This window comes from Silurus aristotelis (genome assembly GCF_946808225.1).
Source record: "Silurus aristotelis genome assembly, chromosome: 9".
In the NCBI taxonomy this organism is placed as follows: domain Eukaryota; kingdom Metazoa; phylum Chordata; class Actinopteri; order Siluriformes; family Siluridae; genus Silurus; species Silurus aristotelis.
The window spans coordinates 6,132,873-6,157,339 of NC_139582.1; the positions used below are offsets into that span (position 1 = coordinate 6,132,873).

A 24,467-nucleotide genomic window follows, 5' to 3' on the forward strand; every position below is an offset into this window, starting at 1 on the left:
CCTGCTGCCGCATCTCCTTGTACTCCTGCCTACTTTTCTCATCACTCTGTCGATCCCACTTCTGTTTTGCCAACCTCTTCCCCCTAATGCTCTCCTGCACTTCCTCATTCCACCACCACGTCTCCTTGTCTTGCTTTCTATTTCCAGATGTCACACCAAGTACTTTTCTAGCTGCCTCCCTCATCACTCCTGCAGTAGTTGCCCAATCATCCGGCACCTCTTCACCACCACCGAGCCCCTGTCTGACCTCTTCCCTGAACCTCACACTACACTCTTCCTCCTTCAGTTTCCACCATCTTATTCTTCTTTCAAACCTTACTTTCCTCCTCTTCTTCTTCGCCTCCAAAACCATCCTACAGACCACCATCCGATGCTGTCTAGCTACACTGTCCCCCGCCAACACCTTACAGTCTCCAATCTCCTTCAGGTTGCATCTCCTACACAGAAGATAATCCACCTGTGTGCACCTTCCTCCACTCTTATACGTCACCCTATGATCCTCCTTCTTCTTAAAATACGTGTTCACCACTGCCATTTCCATCCTTTTAGCAAAATCTACCACCATCTGCCCTTCCACATTCCTCTCCTTAAAACCATACCTACCCATCACCTCCTCATCACCTCTGTTCCCTTCACCTACATGCCCATTAAAGTCTGCCCCAATCACCAATCGTTCTTTCCTAGGTACACCATCTACCACTTCATCTAATTCACTCCAGAATCTTTCTTTCTCCTCCATCTCACAGCCAACTTGTGGAGCATAGGCACTGATGACATTTATCATCATCCCTTCAACTTCCACCTTCACGATCATCACCCTATCAGAAACTCTCTTCACCTCCACTACACTCTTACTGTACGCTTCCTTCAGAATCACCCCTACACCATTTCTCTTCCCATCCACACCATGATAAAACAGTTTAAACCCACCTCCAATGTTCCTGGCCTTACTCCCTTTCCACTTGGTCTCCTGAACACACAACACATCTACCTTTCTCCTCTCCATCATATCAGCTATCTCTCTCCCTTTACCCGTCATAGTACCAACATTTAAAGTACCAACCCGAACCTCTACTCTCCTACACTGCTCCTTTTCCTGCCGTCTCTGTAGACGCCTTCCTCCTCTCCTTCTCCTCCTTCGGCCAACAGTAGCCCAATTTCCACCGGTACCCTGTCGGCTAACGATACCTGTGGCGGTCGTTGTTAACCCGGGCCTCGACCGATCCGGTATGAAATTCTCATTTGTGATCCGCATATTTGATTTGGCACATGTTTTACGCTGGATGCCCTTCCTAACGCAACCCTCCCCATTTACCCGGGCTTGGGACCGGCACTAAGAGTACACTGGCTTGTGCCCCCCTAATGGCTGGGTTGTATATATATATATATATATATATATATATATATATATATATATATATATATATATATATATATATACACATGTGTGTGTGTGTGTGTGTATGTAGGTAGATAGATAGATAGATAGATAGATAGATAGATAGATAGATAGATAGATAGATAGATAGATAGATAGATAGATAGATAGATAGATAGATAGATAGATAGATAGATAGATAGATAGATAGATAGATCGATCGATCGATCGATCATGGGTCGGTATGTACCCAATATTTAAGTCAAGGTACAGTTAGGGCGAAGAAATGCTATAATGCAGTTTATTATTATTAGCATTTCTGTACATCAAAAGTTCAACAGTGCCTTCTTGGTTAAATCTATTTTATAATAGAATAAATCAGATTAATGCAAATCACTTTTTTTTTATTATATTGATTAAATTGAGTAATTAAATAAATTGGCACATTCAATTGATTAAATGGAAAAATGTATTTAAATAGTTTACATTTCTTACAAACCATCTGGGTAATACAGATGTGTATATAAAGTGTGTGTGTGAGTTTTACATTTAATATAACATCTTCTAAAGATATGATTTACTTAACTGTTGCACTTATTTCAGCAAACTTCAACAAATGTCTTCATTAAGCCGAATGACAAATGATTCGCATTTCCTGTAGACAGTCCGAGTGAGCGGCAGGTCAAACATGGGTAGAACCTCATCCATATTTATGATGTGGTGCGTCCCGATTCAGTGGGAGCGCATCTGATTTAATATAAAGAATTTCATTGGTTCAACTGAACCTGTTCGGCAATTTCATCGGCCTAATGTTATGGGGCTCAGTTTTTTGTCTTGAAGTTTGTGAAAACGGGAAAAACCCAGGAAAAATCCATAAATTAGCCGCTTCGTTGTTTAAGCCGTGGGGTTTAAAGCGTGGGAAAAAAGTAGCAGCTTATAGTTCGGAAAATACGGTGTGTGTGTCTATATATATATATATATATATATATATATATATATATATATATATATATATATATATATATATATATATACACACACCTACACAATATCAGACAAATGTCTGATGTGTCTGATGTATGACAAACACATTCTTCCTCTTATGCTTAAGTTTATTTACTGTGGTTGAAAAAAAAAATTGTAAAATCCTTTAACTATTTACCGATTAGACTTTTTCCTTCATCAATACCTGACCTTAATCTGATATCATGATCCTTTTAGTAACCAGTGTTCTTTATGATCCTGTTTTGGCCATGTCACATCGGTCAGCATAACACACATTCATGCAAATTTAATACAGTTTAATATAATTGTAAAATTAATAAAACAACACGGTTCTGTGATTTAAGTCGGTAGTCATTTTGACATACGTGTAGCGTTTTTTGAGGGCTTGAATATTGAATGGAAAATAATTCGGGTTAGATCTTCTGCAATGTTTTTCGGTTGTGTGTGCGACCAGCAAAGATTCTTTACCCAGTGTTTATTTTACTTTTCAGCAAACATTTTGCAGGTTACAGACATCACCCTTTAAAAAAACAAAAAAAAAAACAGTGAATGCAATACAAACTAATATTTTACAGTTTATGGAATAGTCGTTTTAATCCTCTACACTTATAAGTGCAAATACTAATACACAACTAGGTTCTAGAATAGGTACGTGGATACATACCAAATTGTAGGAACAAAATGGGAAGAAGTGGTCAGTAAATACTAGGGGGTGAGGTTAAGGGGTAAACCACAGTAAGCCACATTCAGCAAAAACATACTTTTAGCTTTGAAATTTACGTTGTCTGCAATATTGTGTGTATTAAACCACCCTTCCTCTTTATTCTCATGACTGAGTCTCCTGGGTAGAGAATAGGAAAAGCCCAGTTCTTAAAACATCCTGTTAGAATAACTTTTACCTCTGGTCCCCAATTTTTGTACACTTTGGGCCTCCCTGGAATTATTTGTGTTATTTGGTATAATTTGGATTATTTTTTTGTTCGTAGGTTACACACATCTTTGGACAGTATAGATACAGTACAGTGCTCTTTTCCGTGACAGGCTACATTGGGATTAAAGCATAACTTATGTAATTTAAAAAACCCTGTTTTATTCATAGCAGGACACAGAAATGATTGGAAATGTTTAAAGTGAGTAAATTTACTATTTTAAAGGAGGGAAAAAAGGTCATTTTGAATTTGATGGGCTTAGCAAAAAAAGAGACTTTTGGAAGTAAAGGTGGCCAAGAGTTTCACTAATCTGCAAAAAACCTGCCTACAAATTGTGGAACAATTTTTAAAAAAATAATGTTCCTCAGCATCAAATTACAAAGAATATCTCTTCATTTACAGTTCTTTTTTTTTTTTTTTTCTATGAGAATCTGGAGAAATTTCCATGCAAGTGACAGAAGGTGAAAATCGATACCGAATGCTTGCCTATAAAGTACAGTCAGACCCCGCTTTACGGCCTCACGACTCTTCTTGACCTCCTGTAAGTTGGGGTCTACCTGTATAGTACGTTATTTGCTTGATGAATGAGCAAATAAGCAATAATAATGTACATGTGAAATTTTTGAAGAAACAAAAAACAAAAAGATTTGTTTGCCTCCTCCTGTGTCGGGGCTTGAAAGTTCACAAACACTTTAGAAATGTCTTTGCTTCTACATAAATATGGTCTAAAACATCATCAGAAATCTTGAGAGTAAACAAAGAAAACTTACTTGCAAATTTTCTCACCCGAACTGCTCTTTCAGGGTTTTCTACATTTCACTTAGCATTCACGTTATTCCTCTTGAACCTGCCTGTAGTCGAACGACTGGTGGTCTTAGATTCTTTGTTTTGTGAATGACCCACTTTTTCTTGAGATTCGGTTCACAGACAGATGACCTGACATTTCCCATTTAGAATACGCTGGCATAAGTCGGTCCTTGTTCCGTCAATGATTGCACGCTGTCCTGGACCAGATGTAGCAAAACAGGCCCAACTTATGATCACTGGCATGTTTTACAAATGGGATAATGTTCTTTTGCTGGAATGCAATTTTATTTATTTATTTATTTATTTATTTATTTATTTATTTATTTATTTATTTATTTATTTATTTATTTATTATCTTTCTCCAAACATACACTATATGGACATTTAGTCACAATTTGCTGTTATATTAACCTCCACTCAGAAGCAGATGTTCCACTAGATTTTGTTGGCAAGGTTTCTTCGTGCTTGTGGAGATTTGTGCTCATTCAGTCACAAGAGTATTAATAAAGGCAGGTACTGGTGTAGGTGAGGAGGTTTGGGGGGCAGTGAGAATTTCAATTCATCTTAACGGTGATCAGTGGAGTTAAGGTCAGGCCATCTACAATCTTCATCTCCAACCCATGTGAACCTTATCTTCATGGAGCTAGCTTTGTGCACAGAGGCATTGCCAACAGTTTTGGGTCTCCTTGATCAAGTGGAGGTAAAAATTGAATGCGACTGCATCCAGAGACATCTTATACAGATTGTGTGCCTCAAATTGTGGTTACAGTTTGGTTTCTCATTACTTTTATCTCCTTTCAGATCGCATGGATTTCTCCTTGCTTGCGTACCATTGTTGTTGTTCTAAAGGTGGACTGATGCACATTAACATCAGACGATGTAAAAGAGGACTTTATTTGCGTAGATGTGCACTGTTACAGGTCTTGCTTTTAAAGAGATCATTGTTGGTCAACCAATTCTATGGACAGTAGTCTAGAATTTTCACCCCACAAACTGTCTGACTGTTGGATTAGTGGGTCTCAGATTTTAGAGATAAATTCGTCACCTTTTTAATTCTGATGAGCATCAACTACTCTTTTTTGAGGTTCTCAGAAATCTCTTTTGTTTGTGCCATGATGCACTTCCACTATTCTACTGTAGATTTCGGTTCTTGAGATCAAACAATACTCACTAGATTATATTTCGTTCAGTAAATAAATTTCCTTTGTCTACTCTTAGGACATGTTCTTAAATCTGATTGTTTTAGGTCCAGTTTTTGCTGAAATCTAGAGTTTAAGCATCACAGTATGCCATACATTTTTAGGTCCTCACAGCTAGAAATAAATATTTCTCTCCTTAAAAAACAAAACAAAAAAAACAAACTTGCATTTAATTAGAAATTGTCCTATTTAATTACGTTTATTTTCCTATTTGTATTATAAGCTTGTAGTTAAATTCTCTCAAACACTATTACCTTCTGGTTCTGCAGATGTTAAAGTGTACTGCAGATGTTGAAGTGTACTGAGTGATTTTTCCATTGATACGGCTGTTTTCCTCATTTGAAAGTCTTTAATTTAAAAAAAAAGAAATGTCATTAGAAATATCAATAAAGTGGTACATGATTTTTACACTCCTTTTAATGAATTATACTTGATATCTACACTGAAGTGTGCAAAGAACAGTTTTAGGTGTTTTGCAGTGACATTTATGGGGATTTTTTTGGGTGAAATTTTGCTTGTAGCTGGTAAAGGATGACGTGCCTTTTGATCACAATGTGGTTTATTGGGCAAAGGTAACAAGTTGTACAGAACGTTGGACTCGGAGGGTGTCACAAGGTTATTTGAGGTTAGTTTCATTGTTTTAGGCCGGTTTTGATTTTTTGTTGTTGTTGCTGGCTTATGGATTTCTTTCTTTTTTTTTTCTTTTTTTTTTTTTTTTATCCATAATGATTTTGCTCAAGCAGATGTTTCTATTTAAAAACAAAGATTTTCCGTTTTGTTCCGTCTTCATATACCTGCTATGGAAACATTGTCAGATGATTCATGTGTCCTGTTTAGACATTTGAAAGCGTTCTCTCTGTATGAGACAGATTTCGGTTTAAACTTTATTACTGTAAGTATTTTACTGTCATCCGCTGAGTTGAAGAACTTTATAGCGTGGCTTTAGACAGTGATGTAACCTGGACTTTAACCTGGTTGAGTAGGTGTGATTCAACACCCAGTCACAGCCCATGAAGAAAGAGACAGAGAGAGAGACAGAGAGAGAGACAGAGAGAGAGACAGAGAGAGAGACAGAGAGAGAGACAGAGAGAGAGAGAGAGAGACACCAAAAATTCCCCATCAGTCAATTACCTGAGATAGTCTTAATAAAATTTTATTTGGTGTATTAGTTCATCTGTGTTTAAAGGTGTGTGTGTGTGTGTGTGTGTGTGTGTGTGTGTGTGTGTGTATGGGTGAAGGCAAGTAGTTTGCTGTCCCACATGAATCAGGACCCACAGGGATTCACAGCCATGAAAACGACCCATAGTAACCTCTTGTTCTCTTCTCTTCCTCCCTGCCTCTGACTTTCATTCCCTCGCTCTCTGTTTTTTCTCTCTCTTGCAAGAAAAGATCTCCCAAAGCGCTGTTTGGTTTCCTGACACCCCCCACCCCCCCTCCAAAAACAAAACAAAAAAACTCGAAATAGGAGAAAACAACAAATTATTTCCTTTTCTTTCTATCTCGCTCATTTTCATCTAGTTATTTTTTTTCTCTTTCTATCTCTCTTTTTTTCTCAGCAGTGGAGTTTGTCCTGACAGTGTCCAAAGTGGTTTAGAAGATAAACATCATGACCTGCTAGCGACACCCAGGACAACATGGACGGGCAATAACAAGGCGTTACACCAGGGGTATGTAACACATGGACAGGTTTTTTACATTTTATTTATTTATTTATTTATTTGGAATCTTACATCCAGTGAGGAAAGAGGTTTGGTTTTATATATCAGGTGTGCATTTTAGAAGCCCCTCCAACGTGCGTCCCATGATTACGGTACTATCTGCTTTCAAGAAATAGCATTTTCCACTCAGCAGTTGTTCCAAACGGCTTTCTAGCTTTCAGTTCCTTTTTACCCAAAAAAAGTGTGGGTACTCGGAGACTGTCGAAAATGTGCTGTCTCACTGACATTTTTAACTATATTGAGGGATTTTTTGCTTACTCCAGTGTAGCTTTGCAAACATTCCCACGCTTGGAAAAAAAAGAATGACTGTGCAACACGGCTCCTTTTGTCGATTAGAAGTCACTCGTGTTTATTGAACCTTATTGATCATCTTGGATTCGCTTGCGTTTGACAACTTTCCCACGCACAGGTCTTGGCTACAACAGCAAAAAAATATATATAATCGCCTGGTATATTTCTACTCAATTTGCAAAATTTAATAGTTGATTAATTTAGTTGTTTAATAAAACATAAGTATTGGGACGCCTGCCATATGTGGTTCTTTCCCCAAACTGTTACCACAAAGTTGGAGACACACACATGTAAAGGATGTCCCTGGATGCACTAGCATAACATTTTCCCTTCACTTTCCCTTCAAATCCAAACCTGTTGCAGTATGTGCACAAATCCAGCCAAGCTATAGAGCTCTAATCTCAACACTCGATGAATTGGGATGAATTAGAACACTGATGCTCATACGAATTTAATGGTCAGATTTTCACAAACATTTGTCCACATAGTGTACTATGATTTTTAAACAAACTGAGGAAGCCAAGATTTAAGATTTAAATATGACTCGTATTGCAGCTCTGATTTTATATTTATATAAACACCTCCTGGGATAATGAAGCAGAAGATACAGAGGTGTGAGCCGGGTTTAAACTACGTTAGCTAGTGAGCAGAGGTGGATGATCTCAAACCATGTACTTGAGTTAAAGTAGAGATCCACTCTGTAAAATATGACTCCAGTAAAAGTGTCCCTTTAAACTTTCACTTGATTAAAAGTACAAAAGTATTTGCCTTTAAATGTACTTAAGAATCCAAAGTACTATGATTTATTACGGTTATAATGTTCCTATTATCATTTTTGTCACAAGACTCTTTACCTAATCAACTCGGTGTTTGTGAAAAGATTCATATGTGACTCTCAGCACATCGAAATTATATTAATGAGTTAAACACTGATTGATATCTATTACAATTATCATTAGCCCAAATCCCAAATCTTCTTTTCAACTACTGTAATTTCCGGACTATTCAGCGCACCCAAATATAAGCTGCACCCACTGAATTTTACAAAGATTTTTATTTCGAACATGAATACGCCACACCTGTCTATAAGCCGCAGGTGTCTACACTGAAACTAATTAAATTTACACAGGTTTTAATGAAAGACAGAGTCTGTTACACGGCTTGTATCTTAACAGTAGCCTACCAAGAAAGTCACTGTTCACTGTCTTCCTCCTTCGTGCGTTTAAAAATCACCACCGCTGAAGCTTTTCTCCCGATGCCGTGCAGCTCAGAACACAGGTGAAGTGTGTTTTTTCATGCCCGGTTGTTTTCAGCGTGACGAATGATTCACATTTCCTGTAGACAGTCCGAGTGAGCGGCAGGTCAAACGTCAGAGGAACCTCATCCATATTTATGATGTGGTGTGGCTCGATTCAGTAGGAGCGCATCTGATTCAATATAAAGGGTTTCATTGGTTCACCTGAACCCGTTCGAAAATTTCATTGGTCTAATGTTATGGGGCTCAGTTTTTTTGTCTTGATGTTTGTGAAACTGGGAAAAACCCAGGAAAAATACATATATTAGCCGCTTCATTGGTTAAGCCGTGGGGTTCAAACTGTTGGAAAAAAGTAGCGGCTTATAGTCCGGAAAATACGGTACTTACCCAAAGTTTCTTTTTCTTCACGAGTTATTTCCATCAGTTATTCCTCTCTAAATGTTCTGACTGCTGTTGAACCGATGCTGAACTGATCGTTGGTGATAAGTAGATACATCAAGCGGCAATCAAAATTCAGAGCTAGCACTCAATCCTGATTGGCGACTCGCTGCCTGTTTGACCGGTTACGTTTTTATCCGCTCATAAATAAAAAGAAACGACTGATTTCAAAAAATGTAGTTAAAATATTTGACTTCGACATGCAGTGAAGTACAGTCTCCCCAAACCGAACCACCTCAGTAAAGTACAGATGTGTGAATAACCTACTTAAGTACAGTAACACATTACATTTACTTCAACACTGTCCATCACTGCTTGTAAGATTATTCCTTGTAATAGAGCATGAGTTATACAGTGAGGAAAATAAGTATTTAAACACCCTGCTATTTTGCAAGTTATCCCACTTAGAAATCATGGAGGGGTCTGAAATTGTCATCGCAGGTGCATGTCCACTGTGAGAGACATAATCTAAAAAAAAAATCCAGAAATCACAATGTATGATTTATAAACTATTTATTTGTATGATACAGCTTCAAATAAGTATTTGAACACCTGTCTATCAGCTAGAATTCTGACCCTCAAAGACCTGTTAGTCTGCCTTTAAAATGTCCACCTCCACTACATTTATTATCCTAAATTAGATGCACCTGTTTGAGGTCGTTAGCTGCATAAAGACACCTGTCCACCCCATACACAATCAGTAAGAATCCAACTACTAACATGGCCAAGACCAAAGAGCTGTCCAAAGACACTAGAGACAAAATTGTACACCTCCACAAGGCTGGAAAGGGCTACGGGGAAATTCCCAAGCAGCTTGGTGAAAAAAGGTCCACTGTTGGAGCAATCATTAGAAAATGGAAGAAGCTAAACATGACTGTCAATCTCCCTCGGACTGGGGCTCCATGCAAGATCTCACCTCGTGGGGTCTCAATGATCCTAAGGAAGGTGAGAAATCAGCCCAGAACTACACGGGAGGAGCTGGTCAATGACCTGAAAAGAGCTGGGACCACCGTTTCCAAGGTTACTGTTGGTAATACACTAAGACGTCATAGTTTGAAAACATGCATGGCACGGAAGGTTCCCCTGCTTAAACCAGCACATGTCCAGGCACGTTTTAGGTTTGCCAATGACCATTTGGATGATTCAGAGGAGTCATGGAAGAAAGTCATGTGGTCAGATAAGACCAAAATAGAACTTTTGGGTCATAATTCCACTAAACGTGTTTGGAGGAAGAAGAATGATGAGTACCATCCCAAGAACACTATCCATACTGTGAAGCATGGGGGTGGTAGCATCATGCTTTGGGGGTGTTTTTCTGCACATGGGACAGGGCGACTGCACTGTATTAAGGAGAGGATGACCGGGGCCATGTATTGCGAGATTTTGGGGAACAACCTCCTTCCCTCAGTTAGAGAATTGAAGATGGGTCGAGGCTGGGTCTTCCAATATGACAATGACCCGAAGCACATAGCCAGGATAACCAAGGAGTGTCTCTGTAAGAACCATATCAAGGTTCTGGCGTGGCCTAGCCAGTCTCCAGACCTAAACCCAATAGAGAATCTTTGGAGGGAGCTCAAACTCCGTATTTCTCAGCGACAGGCCAGATACCTGACTGATCTAGAGAAGATCTGTGTGGAGGAGTGAGCCAAAATCCCTCCTGCAGTGTGTGCAAACCTGGTGAAAAACTACAGAAAATGTTTGACCTCTGTAATTGCAAACAAAGGCTCCTGTACCAAATATTAACATTGACTTTCTCAGGTGTTCAAATACTTATTTGCAGCTGTATCATACAAATAAATAGTTTATAAATCATACATTGTGATTTCTGGATTTTTTTTTTTAGATTATGTCTCTCACAGTGGACATGCACCTACGATGACAATTTCAGACCCCTCCATGATTTATAAGTGGGAGAACTTGCAAAATAGCAGGGTGTTCAAATACTTATTTTCCTCACTGTAAGTCTATAATGGAAAGTGCGATATGTTGTTTTCCATGTGAGATTATATGATGAAGATCCTCTAATGGTTGTTTGATGCTTATGGGGTCACAAAGTTAATCAGAATAATTATTCTGTAAGTTACCTCAAAAGTAGCTGTTCTTATTTGTAGAGGCCTGAAAGGCATCTTTTAGAAAATCTCTGCATATAAAGACTGCTGATTTCAATTCATCACCAATTCATTGTCTTAATTCTTCACAAAAATCCGATCACTTGTTCCTGTGTTGCATGTCGGATAATATGATTCTCTCCCAGTAGTCAAATGACATCCTTTCACTTTGTTTACAATGTGGATGACAATAAATTGTATTCAACGTATATCCTTGCAGTGTCATATAAGGCAATGTCATGTCACAAAAATTTAAACCACGACAAATGAATTCAGTTCGGTGTTTGACATTGCAAAATGCAAAGCAGCCTAAAGATCGTTTCTCAGATTACTGATGTTAAAATGCAGTTTTATTTAAAAAAAAATTTCTAAGTCACACGTCCACCAACAGGCTTGTTTTAAGTTCGATTATTAGAGGTTAATTAAAAATAACTATAAATTAAAAACTAGGACTTTGTGTACAATGCAGGAGGAGCGTTGGCCGTTATGACAAGCTCATGATGACCACCCTTTCTGCGACTGATAATGCTGATGTTGCTCATGGTAAGTTTCACGTTTCTTGAACAGTTTGTTTTGCACATCTAACCGACCGTCACTAAACAAATAAACTGTAGGGCCTTAAATTATTAATGACTAATCAGGAAATCACCATTACTGTAAGGAAATCATTAGAGCTGAGTCGTATAGTTCCCTTTAATACATTTTCATTATAGATGTGAAACTACAGTATTCTGCATTGTCAGAGGAAAATAGATAAAAAAAAAAACCCACCATGCTTTTCATTCTTGATTTATGGTTTTTATCCTGCTGTATTACCTTCAAGTAACAGAAAGTCTAAGCTTGCTGTTAGAAAGCAGTACACAAAACTTTAGTTTGTTCTATTGTAAAACACAAGTTTTAATTGAACAATGTTGCATATACAATTTACTCCTAATATTACACTATATGGGCAATAGCATTGGGACACCTGACTTTTCTAGCCATATGTGGTTCTTCCCCAAACTGTTACCACAAAGTCGAAGGCACACAATTGTGTAGGATATCTTTGGATGTGGCAGCATCAAATATTCTCTCAACTTGAAACCCAAACCTGTTCCAGTATGTGACCTGTGCACAAAGCCAGCTCCATGAAGATATACCATACATGAGTTTGGGGTGAATGTGAACTCTGACTACACCCCAGGCCTCCTTGCCTCACCTACATCAATACCTGACTTTACAAACACACTTGTAGCTGAATGATCACAAATCTCCACAAGCAATACTCAAAAATCTAGTGAAACATCTTCCCAGAAGAGTGGAGGTTATTATTACAGCAAATGGGGACGGGATATGTTTAAATAGCACAAAAGAGGGCATACATTTCAATTTAAAGGGTAATAAATTTGCTATGACTCAACACAGTTGGATGTGTGAGGAGAAAGTCTCAGGCAAGTAAAGTGTGAGCTCCTGGTAGTCTGAACCCCTGTCATCATTCCACATATCTGTAAATGCCAATCTCTTTTGTTTTCAACTTTGGAAATGAAACACACCTTCTCACCCTACATCACCCGACTACTTTTTAGTTGCCCTTTTGGCTGAATCTAAAATTCGAAAATCTGTTGGAGGGTATTAATGCAGCAGATGGGGACTAAATATAAATCTTCTGGTCAGGTCTCCACAAACTATATAGTGTTTATAAAGTCTATATAACCAAGAAGATAGTCTACCTTATGTATGTTTATTATGCCTGCTATTATATTTCACATGGATATTTCCTCTAAAATGTCCAGATAACGTGTCAGTCAAGCAGCCTTGAATAAAGCCCAGACTGACAACTTAATATTTTTTGAAGGATCATGGGGTGACCTTTTATATTAGCCAGGCCTGGTTCAGCCGCATACACTATATTATAAAAAGTATTGGGTCACTTGACCTTTCCTGTTAAATGTGGTTCTTTTCCAAACTGTTACCACAAAGCTGAAGGCGTTCAATTGTACAGGACATCTTACGATGCGCTATAATAAAATTTAGCATTCACTTGAAACTCAAACCTGTTCCCGCATGGCAATGCCCCCATGCACAAAGTGAGCTCCTTAAAGATCTGGTTTACATGCTTTGGAGAGCAAGCTCTTGAGTGGCCTGCTATAAAGCTCTGATCTCATCCCTACCGAACACTTTTGGGATGAATGTGAACGCTGACGGCACCCCAGGAATCCTCACCTACATCACTACCTGCCTTTCGTAACACCCATGTGGTTGATGAACACAAATAATGTTAAGCACACTTCAAAATCTAGTGGAACATCTTCCCAGAAGAGTGGAGGAAATTATAAGAGCAAATTGGAACTAAATGTGGAATGCGACACTCAAAAATATATCCGCTCAAATAAAAATAAGAAAAGAATTAAACTAGGCGTCTTTTGATCATATGGATCAATAGGAATGATTAGACATGAGTTAAGATGGTCCGTATTTTCACGTGTTTATACGCAAATAGTGCAAAATCTTAAATACTAAATATTCAGGATATTGAACTTTTAATTGTAAGGAATATTTCAGAATTCTGGAAATGCCAGTTTCCAGTTTTAAGCAAACAAAAAAAAAAATCCCAGACTATACTGTATGTAAGTGTGGTTTTTTTTTGTTTTTTTTTCCTGTAGGGGCGAATCTGGGGTGTGTCACTGAGGAAGGCTCAGTGAGTTCAGCAGAAGTGAAACATGAGTTACACACTTCTCCTAGTCAACCAGTTTTATTTACCAGTTCTCCTAAAGAGCTGCACGACAAGCTGCACATGGACCCTAGCGATGTCAAACCGGATCCCTCGGCAGACACACCTGCGCCAGGTACGACGAGGTGTTGGTGGATTTCTGGTACTTTATTTATCTCTATACAAAATATAACAGTTTAATACCAGGTCCATCTTGTAATTGCACTCGGATGTTCATTTACAGGAAAATATGGGACATTGATGGAATTTATTGTAATGTGTCTATGGGTGCGTCTATGAAACATAATGACGTATCGAATTCATGTGGTAGGTGGGACCCAGGGGTCTATTATGTGTTTGGTTAGGTGGGTTGTTTGAAGGGCTGAGATTGCAAATGAATTGTTAAGGTTTAGTTTACAAGAGTGTTAATGGGTGTCCTCCTAGAATTTACAGACGTAAAGGTACACAATTAGACAGTTTCCCAGTATTTAGAAACCCCAGTCTGCCTTACCGATATCCCTCTCAGCATTTTCACGGTGTAAATCCCGGCACGCACGGCAAACCGGTATTACAAATTAAAGTGACGAAATTCCCGATCTGTAATTAAAAATTCGGTTGAAAATCTTAAAATATCTGCTACTGCTATGGAAAGACCTGAAGTTTTTTTTTTTTTCTTTAACGAAGGTTTTGTTTCAATTTCAGAACTAAAATCATAAATTATGATCGCACAGGCTATTACAAGAGCGTACATTTGAATTGATGATTTAGATTGGACGTATCTCTTTGAGTAATCCTGTAGTATAAAGGTTAAATCCCCAAAAGAGTTGAATAAAGCACATTTCAGATACATCACTGCTTCTAAAGCCAAAAAAAGTACAATCTGAGTAACAAAATGCTTTCTGAGTAACAGTGTCTGATCTACAGTGACCAAAAAAACATCTAATTAGTCTCAAAGTAGCTGTGCGTATTTAGCACGGGGTCCCGTCGAAGGTGGGTGGGCCTTGGCGATTGACTCTTTTTTTGAAAGTGACATTCATTTATATAACTGCGTAGTTAACTGAGAAGTTTTTGCTCAAGCAGTGGCCTTTTGGTGTTGCAGGGAATTGATTTAGTGACCAGTTGATTTTTTGATCAGTAGGCCAACATCTTATCTCTCATGACTCTATTAAATGTATCAAAAAATATAAACAAAAATAAAATGCTTTTTTTGATTATTGTTTACTTTGAAATCAGCGGTGAAATCCAAGTTTAACATTCACTGAGACGCCGGTGAGGCGTGTAAAAAGTTATTCAAGCATGCTGCGGTTAGACCACAAGCAGGATGTATTGAAATAACTCCATTACTGAATATAGAAATAATGATGTGTACACAAAAAATCCCCACAAACCACCAGCTCTGCTTCTATATATACACCTGTGTTAATGAGCATCCGCTTTCTGTCTGTGTGCGCGCGTATATAGAGAACCAGCCAATGAAAAGGAAGAAAGGTCCAGCTCCTAAGATGCTTGGGAACGAGGTGTGTAGCGTATGTGGGGACAAGGCTTCCGGTTTCCACTACAACGTACTGAGCTGTGAGGGCTGCAAGGGCTTCTTCAGGCGCAGCGTAATCAAAGGAGCGCAGTACGTCTGCAAGAACTCGGGGCGTTGCGAGATGGACATGTACATGCGGCGAAAGTGTCAGCAGTGTCGACTGCGCAAGTGTCGGGAAGCCGGCATGCTGGAGCAGTGTAAGTGCTTCGTCTTCTTTTCCTGAGAGCAAAGAGATGTAGCCTGTTTTTTTTTTCTTGAGCAAATGAAGTTAAAAGCCTAATAGTATTGATCCAGTGACTGGCAATCTTGAGATTTATTTATTTCTCTACGATATCCTGGAATTTATGATTGTAATACTGCCTGAAACTCTTTTAAAGGGGACATACACACAGTTTCAGCCCATCTCATGTTAATCTCAAAAACCTATAGAGTAGCATTATCCTTCATATCCCAGAAGCGTCTTCTCAGATTTACTAAAGAAGGATACAGCTTTAGGCTTGTCTCCGGAAAAAGCCGAGCTCCTGGAGGCGTGCCATGGGCGGAGCTAAAGAGTCTCGGGCATGTGCAGCTTTTGCGTTTACAAGCTGTGACACTGCTATAAATTTCAGCATCTTATATGAACTACGGCTAACAATCAGATCCAGACAGAGTCTGAAATTGAACATCGATTACAGCAGTCAATATGGTAAATACTGAACAATGTTTCCCTTCCCTCGCATCCAAAAACACACTTCTTTGGAGACATTCTACTTTAGCTAATCCTCTGTAGCACTGCAGATAAACTTCTGTAACCAAATGAAGCATGGAGATGGGTGTGCTCTCACTCTGGTTACTGGGGGGGAAATACCCGGAAGAAGTGTATTTGGCAACGAATGTATTTAATTTTTAAACTTTGGCCATGATTAGCTTGAGAATCCAACTTTTTTAACAGTGTAAATAATTAATTACATTAAATAGCATGATTACCCTCGCCCTTCTTTAACCCTTGCACTTACTCAACCTACACTAGCGTTTCAAAATCTTTTTTTTTCGACCAGGTGTGCTTTCGGAGGAGCAAATTCGGTTGAAGAAAATGAAGAAGCAGCATGAGGAAGATGCAGCTCGAGGCTCGGCCGTGGCTACACCTAGCCCAGCGGTTGACATCCCCCCTTTGGCGCCAGAGCAGCAGGAAATGATCGAGAAGTTAGTCTCCATGCAGAAACAGTGCAACAAACGCTCCTTCATTGACCGCCGCAAAGTCACTGTAAGTAAACCGGGAGTTTCATGAGGAATCCTCATGTTCACCCTTTTATACAGAGCAGATCTGCTTCATAATGTAGAATTGCAGAAATATACACATTTGAAAAGAATTGAAGCCAGTCCAGCATAAAGGTGTTAAAGCCTCGGGTACCTCTGGCTCTTATAATATAGAAATATCTGTTTGTTAGTTCAAAAACCCCTTCTTTGCAGCAATTGTGTATTCGTCGCCCCACGAGCGCATGACCGATTCCTTTTTCGCTACGAAATTTTGCAAACTTCACAATTTATTTATTTTTTTACACATGACATTCACTTCACTTAAGTGTTACAACATTTAACACTCAGTGTAGCGAGTTTATTCCTTTTGTCCCTTTTCCCTTGTCCTCCCGCAGCCATGGCCACAGAGTCAGGACCCGATGAACCGGGAGGTGCGTCAGCAGCGCTTTGCTCACTTCACCGAGCTGGCGATCATGTCGGTGCAGGAGATCGTGGACTTCGCGAAACAGCTGCCTGGTTTCCTGGAGCTTACCCGGGAGGACCAGATCGCCCTGCTCAAAACCTCCACCATTGAGGTCAGTCTGCCTTCAGGTCACTGTGAATGTTTTGTAATCATATTTCTGTGTTCCACGTTATGCAAACACACCCAGATGGACTAATGTACTTCTGCTGGAGCTGTTTCTGCTGTGCCAGTTTGTAAATAGTGTTGTTTTTTTTTTTTAAACCTTTCCTATTTTTTAAACTGAACACATTCTGCCCCCTAGTGGTAATTCAGGACAAGCACCGCTGTCCTCCGTCTCTCCTTGCTACAGTTTGATGCATCGATTTTTCTGTTGCAGATCATGCTGCTAGAGACTTCTCGCCGCTACAATCCAGCGATCGAGAGCATCACTTTCCTCACACCGGACTTCAGCTACAACAAAGACGACTTCGCCAAAGCAGGTGTGGCTGCACATACATCATTTATACCATTCGGCCTGATTCTACCTTTAGGTGCGAGGGCCCTCTAAACTGGCTGTAAACCTTTATATGCTCATGCACTTTGGCTCGACATTTCTCAGCTATACATGTACGCTGCAGTGGTGTGAAAATTGTAACAGGAAACATCCTAGACCATAAACCACCACTGTACTGAATAATGTCAGTAAAATCTATATTGTATCTATCTAATTAAATTATCTATATAATTATATTATTCTACTGATATACAGTAAACTTATGGATTTGAGACATTGTGTATTATTGGGCAATAAATAGTACATTTAAATAAGATCCTTACTAAAAGGTGTAATGGTTCACAAAATCCATGTTTCGGTTTAATTTCGTTACGGTCGGGGGGGGGAAGGAATGCAAAACATGAAATTGCTTGTCATTTACAATAATATATAATGTGAAAAAATAAATAAATATATATATATATATATATATATATATATATATATATATATATATATATATATATATATATATATATATATATATAATAAATCAAATTAATGCAATGCATTACTTTTTTTTATTATATTGATTAAATCGAGTAATTTGGCACAAATAACCTAAAGTTGAGTACATGAAAGAATGTAATGAAATAATTATTTGTTCGACCCCTTTTAGGCAGTACAGATGTGTGTGTTTGTGTGCGTAAAAACATTTTTGATTAATAAACCTAAAAAAAAATAACACTGCAGACAGGATTAAATCGGCTACATTGCCTGTGCGAGCGCGCTGTAAGTACGGTGCAACATCGATGCGCTAAAAAACAATCCCAAATAAATGTACACCATTAAATAAGAACACAATATAGCATTACAGCATATAACAGACATTTAGAAATCTTTAAATCTCTACCACTAAGATGCTCTTGTGTAGGTCACAGATCAGCATTATCATCATATATAAATTCTATAAAAAATGTAACTTGTATGTATATAAAACCGGTAGTTCTGACATTGTCCTTTTGCAAAGGTTCGACTGGGAGATTTGTAGTCAAATTTAGGCTCCTCCTATCGACGCATTGAATTTTTGACTTTTCAAGGTCACCCTTAGTTATCCTTATTATATAAGGACTGATACTACTGGAAGTTTTACTCCACTGAATTTAGACACTTGTATTATATTAAATAATAAGGGATTCTACGGTACTTCCGTTGCAACTGCAGATGAATGTCTCCTCCTGCTCAATGTAAAGAATGTTTCCGTCACAGAATGTGCAGTTGTGGACATTGTAGGCACTGCATGTCTTAAGGCAACCGGTGGACGCACTTTTCCGGAGCCATCTTGGTTAACATTTGATCTTATGATCTGATAGTATGATGTGTCAGCATGCCGTAGTCAAATCGCGTCCTCCCTGTGAAAGTCATCCGCGCGGCTAAACTGCATTAAACACCGAAAATGTTATTGCTTTTCATTTTGTTCGGAGCAGTTTACAACCTGGCCTTGTCTTTAAATGACCTCTCTTCCACCTGGCTTCTCTGCAGGGCTGCAGATCGAGTTCATTAACCCGATCTTCGAGTTCTCTAAGGGCATGAACGACTTGCACCTGGATGAAGCAGAGTACGCGCTGCTCATCGCGATAAACATCTTTTCAGCAGGTCAGTCTATTGTTCACACGTGCAGGACGTTTATACAACAGATTCGAGAACATTGGTACCATTGATTTGGTGGGGTTTTTTTTGTGTGTGCGTGTAAATGTGTTTTTAAAAACTGATAATAATAGCATGCCTGTGGGTGTCGTACACTGACACTACACTTCATTAAACCAAGCTGACACAGTGGGAGTGAAGATGAATAATAAATTTTAGCTGAGGATGCCAGCTGGAAAGCGACTAACGCTTTTCCTTGACTGTAATTCAGCGCTGTATTATGTGTCTTATTTTTTTTTTCGTGGTGGTTTATGGGCAGCGGTGACTAAACACTCCTAAAGCCGGCTTTAGTCCCCGCTTGAGGAGGTTTGACATCTCACTGACGTACTGCAGGATATTTTTATGAGCCTGCCTGACCTTCCTCTAAGGCACTTCTACGCTCTTTAAAGGAAACACAACATGACATTATAGTGTCCGTCATCTCTATTTCTGCTTTTTCTCCGCCTCTGTCCTTAGACCGACCCAACGTGCAGGATCATGATTTGGTGGAGAAGCTCCAGCAGCCGTATGTGGACGCTTTGAATTCGTATATCAGGATCAAAAGACCAAATGTAAGTCATGATAGAATGGAAGGGTTCCAAGTGTAAAAAAGACCGGTAGGTTCCTTTGTATGCATTTATCTGGGATGAGCTTGATTTACCAGTACTGGGTAAGCGACGTCGGAAAATACAATTTGTCAGCACTTTAACCAGAAGAAGCTGTCTCAGTATTAGGCATGTGGATCTTTCTGTATGCAACCATTAAAAAACGGCCAGTATACCTCCTTCATTTTCATAAACTTGGACAGTCAGAAAACAAGGCCATACATGCAGTCCTTTTTATGTGCGGAACAAAGTTCAAATCCGAGTTTCCTCAGGAACGTCTAAAGTGGCGGACTGCAAGTTTGTTTTGTTTGTTTGTTTGTTTGTTTTAGATATTATTTAACCAAGCAGGCATTTTGTTTAAAATTGAAAATTAAACTGTTCGAATATTAATCACAAATATTAATAATAACAAACTGCAATTTTGTTTTGTGAGTTTCGCGTGTTTGTTCTCCGCCAATCAATCGTTCAGTGCAGTAGTTTCCGGAGTGACACTTCCCCTTGCCTTATTTTTATTTCCTTAAAAAAATACTTAAGTAAAACTACAGATTTTAAAAAGTAGAAGTACACAAAAAAAGAAAACTAAATTACAGTACCATGAGCAAATGAAAATCATCAATTTATATATATATATATATATATATATATATATATATATATATATATATATATATATATATATATATATATATATATTATAGAAACTAAACCTACTAGTGTGTCTGTGTTTATGATGTGCCATGTGTTCAATCTATATTCCAGGATCATCTGATGTTCCCCCGTATGCTGATGAAGCTGGTCAGTCTGCGTACCCTGAGTAGCGTTCACTCTGAGCAGGTCTTCGCTTTGCGACTGCAGGACAAGAAACTCCCCCCTCTTCTGTCTGAAATCTGGGATGTCCACGAATGACAAATCAAGCCCCAAGGCCAGCCCCAAGGACATAGTCACGCAGGGTTTAATGATTGGAGAGTGCGGGGATCATTCTATCCTTCAGCCCCACTGACCACCTTGCTCTTGAGGAGTTTGTTTTATCTTCCTCTGGACTTATGATTGTACTCTCCTGTTCAGGATACAGTGGTTTTGTGGTTGGCCTTCTCTGAATCAGGACTCTAGACTGTCTAGACCATTCAGAAATGCTTAGGGAATGATTGTAGGCAGTTTGGGATCCGGAATTCTCGCATACTGGAATGAATGATTGTACATTTAAGGCGGTTGATTTGATATTTCTTTCCACAGTACCTATTCCACTGGCACAACCTGCGGCCCATTTGAGCTCGAATCCAGATTGCTGCCTTCAAGAAGCAAATGAACGCAGTCGATTTTTGAGCTAGGCAGGAAGTTTGGCTCTGTACTGTATTATTTCTCCCTGCACTTTGGGGCCAACAACCTGAAATTTCACACATGGTCATGGAGCAGTGCTCCTACAAATGACCTGCTTGAGGATAATTTGAGAAACAATTGATAAGCCTTTCTTGTGTGTGTGTGTGTGTGTGTGTCTCTGTCTCTCTCTCTCTCTCTCTCTCTCTCTCTCTCTCTCTCTCTCTCCTTTTTATTTTTTTTTGCTTTAACAGGAGCTCGTATTTATGCCTCATCGGGGACAGTGCAGGAAAAAGTGGGATATCTGCGCATTTATTTCTCAGTTTGGGTAATGCACAAGGATTTATTTTTTTTTTTTTATATGTAGCTTATAACGTCAGGATATGGAACCGATTTGGGTGTTGGCAAATGACCCGTAGCTCCTCGATTGGCTTGATAAAGTCCTATATTTTCTTATTCCTTTATTAATTTCCAAAAGGAGCGGGCATGGCTACGTTAAGGCTGCATACAATCTTGTGTTCGCCGATCTAGACGCAATGGTGGCGGTGAACAAAATGCAATCTCGGCTTCGTCTAAAAAGAAAAATCCAGCACGTTACTTACAGGGATTGGCAGGCGGCTGTAGACCTGTCAACATAAACCAGTATGCTGCTTTTGAAAACTACTGTAACGTTGGTTTGAGAAATCTCACGTGTAAAATTGTTAACATTGAACGTATGGGCTTAGAACTTTGTTTTATGTCGACCATTGTCATTTAGTAACTGCTAGTAAAAGTAAACCCCTGAAATGTTGCCAGTAGTCTCATGGCCTGATAATGCACAAAGCAAAAGAACAGCAGAAATTAATTAATGGGTTTTTCAGGTTTAAATCGTCATAGTTTTTAATGATCAATGCTACCTCCTTGTCTGAAGCCATGCTCTGGCAGCATACAGAGACGGGTGGGGTTTTTTGGCATCACCCACTTTATCTCATTCGGACTGGAATTTCCTTTTAATTCGCTTATTTGCGGTAATCTCAATGTTTTTGCTTCGCAGCATTGAAGGGGATATCCGACTTTGTATCCAATTAATCAGATGAAGCGCATTTCCACCTACAATATGCAACTGTATTATTAGGGAAAGTAGCTCACTGGGATATGCGAAGAAAGAATTTCAGTGTGCTGTAAACATGCGACAAGTAAAAACCCCCCTTTACCTTTACTTTTAATATGCACTGGGGGTATAAAGAGCCTGTTAAAGAATTTAAGCCAATCCGATTTTCTCTAAGGAAAAAAAAAAAAAAGGTTTATTTGTTCACACCTGGAAAGCTTTGGCATCTTGCATCAGGATTATTTCTCAGACTTTTTTTTAACCACATGCAAATACACTTTCACACGTTTCTGTTGTCAGTAGGCAAGTCTTAATATGCACATTGGCTAATTTAAACTTTGTGTGCCTGGTTGTGATGTCATAGGAACGATCATATTTTAATCGGATTTTTCGGATTAGTTCTGAAATATCATATAAATGCATCCAGGATACATTTATACTTTTTGCATTTTGATGCAGATAATCTTTATCCAGATATAATCCTTGTACTCAAGGTGAATAAAAATGTACACGTATAAACGGGGACTTTGATTCATAGAAGTTACCTCCAGTCGTTATTATTTATTATGGCCTTAGTGATGATGAAACTTTCCCAGTTTGAAAACCCAGTACTGTTTAATTCAGAACGAAAACTATGGCCTGTGTTATTGATTCTTTGTTTCGTATTGTTAGTTTTGAAGATGTGTAGTGCATTTTTTTTTTTTTTTTCTCTTCATACTCACCCGCTTCTCCTTTTAGCCTGCACTATAAATAAAAATTTTATTATTTGAATAATTTATTGAATACAAATTTGATAAGCACAGTCTGAAAAAATTTGAAGTGTAACATAAATCATGGAGGTTTTAACCGTTTATAAGGATGGTGCGTATGTAACCTGGCCGTGCATGGCCTTCTTTGAAATCGGATTAGAATAAAATTGTGTACACTAATGCGATACAGTCCTTAATTGTTGATCTGTCTTAACACCACTATGGTGTTGGGTTTCTTAGCTTTAGAGAAAGCACGTGGGGCATTTCTACACCGTTCGTTTGTTTTTCACAATTCATCTGTGGTGTGTGTGTGTGTGTACAGTTTCTTAATCTTTGTTGACATAATTTGTTGGCTTTTAAGACAAGCATTTAATTCAGATCTAATTTGAATACTATATTTTTTTTTATGCCCTTGTGGGTGAACCATTTCCTCTTAACTCATCTGACCTGTGGTGTCGTTTCAAACAACGGTGGAATACAAATGCAAACTTGGGTTTTTAACGCCTTAAGTCTTCGGATAGATTGCTTTATACACATAATTTAAAAGCTGACAAATTTTATTGTGTCTGCCAGAGTGTGTACATATATATAAATATGAATATATGTTTGTTGAAAATGTAGATGACTAAACACCTCAACTATTCTTTATACTGAAATACATTGACCTGAAACATGGAACTGCGTGTTGCCTTTGTCTTTTTTAATGTCACTTTTATTTATTTATTTATTTATCTATACATACATACACAGGTAGACCCCAACTTTGTCTGCAGTGATCTTCATCTCTCCAAAAATCGTAAGTCGAGTGGTTGTGGGTCGGGGTATATAACAAAAGTGAGTACACCCCCCACATTTCAGCAGCAATTTTAGTGTATCTTCTCAAGGGACAATACTAAGAAATGAAACTTGGATATATTTTAGTCAATGTGCAGTTTGTATAGCAGTACAGATTTACTGTCCTCTGAAAATAAAAACATACAGACATTATTGTCTAAATACCTGGCAACAAAAGTGAGTACACCCTCATGTCAAAACTGTGTCTAAAGTGTGAATATTTTGTGTGAAAACCATTGTTATGTAGCACTGCCTTAATCCTCCTGGGCATGGAATTCATTAGAGCTGCACAGGTTGTTCCTGGGATCCTCTTCCACTCCTCCATAATGACATCATGGAGCTGCTGGGTGTTAGACATACAGTGCTTCTCCACCTTCCGCTTGAGGATGCCTCACAGGTGCTCAATAAGTTTCAGGTCAGGAGACATTCATTACATAACCATCCTTCAGCTTCCTCAGCAAGGCAGTTGTCATCTTGGCAGTGTGTTTGGGGTCATTTTCATGTTGGAAAACTGACTTCCTGCCCAATTCTGCTTCAAGTTTGTCTGCTTTACTCATGCAGCCCCAGACCACGATGCTACCCCTCATCAGGGTACCCCTTTACCCCACTACCTCACCACATGCTGGACACCATTCGAGCCAAATAAGTTTATCTTCGTCTTATCAGACTGATG

The 24,467-nt window shown here is 38.7% G+C and overlaps 1 protein-coding gene across 4 annotated transcripts in view; it reads left to right on the forward strand.

Moving 5' to 3' along the window:
• nr1h3 (nuclear receptor subfamily 1, group H, member 3) overlaps positions 1-23,638 on the forward strand; it is a 27,522-nt gene extending 3,884 nt beyond the window's left edge. The window contains exons 2-11 of one of the 4 annotated variants that reach the window (XM_083550026.1): positions 6,875-6,985; positions 11,598-11,671; positions 13,771-13,980; positions 15,279-15,545; positions 16,386-16,591; positions 16,980-17,159; positions 17,424-17,526; positions 19,062-19,175; positions 19,683-19,777; positions 20,570-23,638. In XM_083550026.1, the coding sequence (XP_083406152.1) occupies positions 11,626-11,671; positions 13,771-13,980; positions 15,279-15,545; positions 16,386-16,591; positions 16,980-17,159; positions 17,424-17,526; positions 19,062-19,175; positions 19,683-19,777; positions 20,570-20,716 (1,368 nt within the window). In that variant the 5' untranslated portion in view covers positions 6,875-6,985; positions 11,598-11,625 and the 3' untranslated portion in view covers positions 20,717-23,638. The remainder of the gene's footprint in view (positions 1-6,874; positions 6,986-11,597; positions 11,672-13,770; positions 13,981-15,278; positions 15,546-16,385; positions 16,592-16,979; positions 17,160-17,423; positions 17,527-19,061; positions 19,176-19,682; positions 19,778-20,569) is intronic. The other 3 variants (XM_083550028.1, XM_083550027.1, XM_083550025.1) reach the window with 3 other exon arrangements.
• The last annotated feature ends 829 nt before the right edge of the window (positions 23,639-24,467 follow it).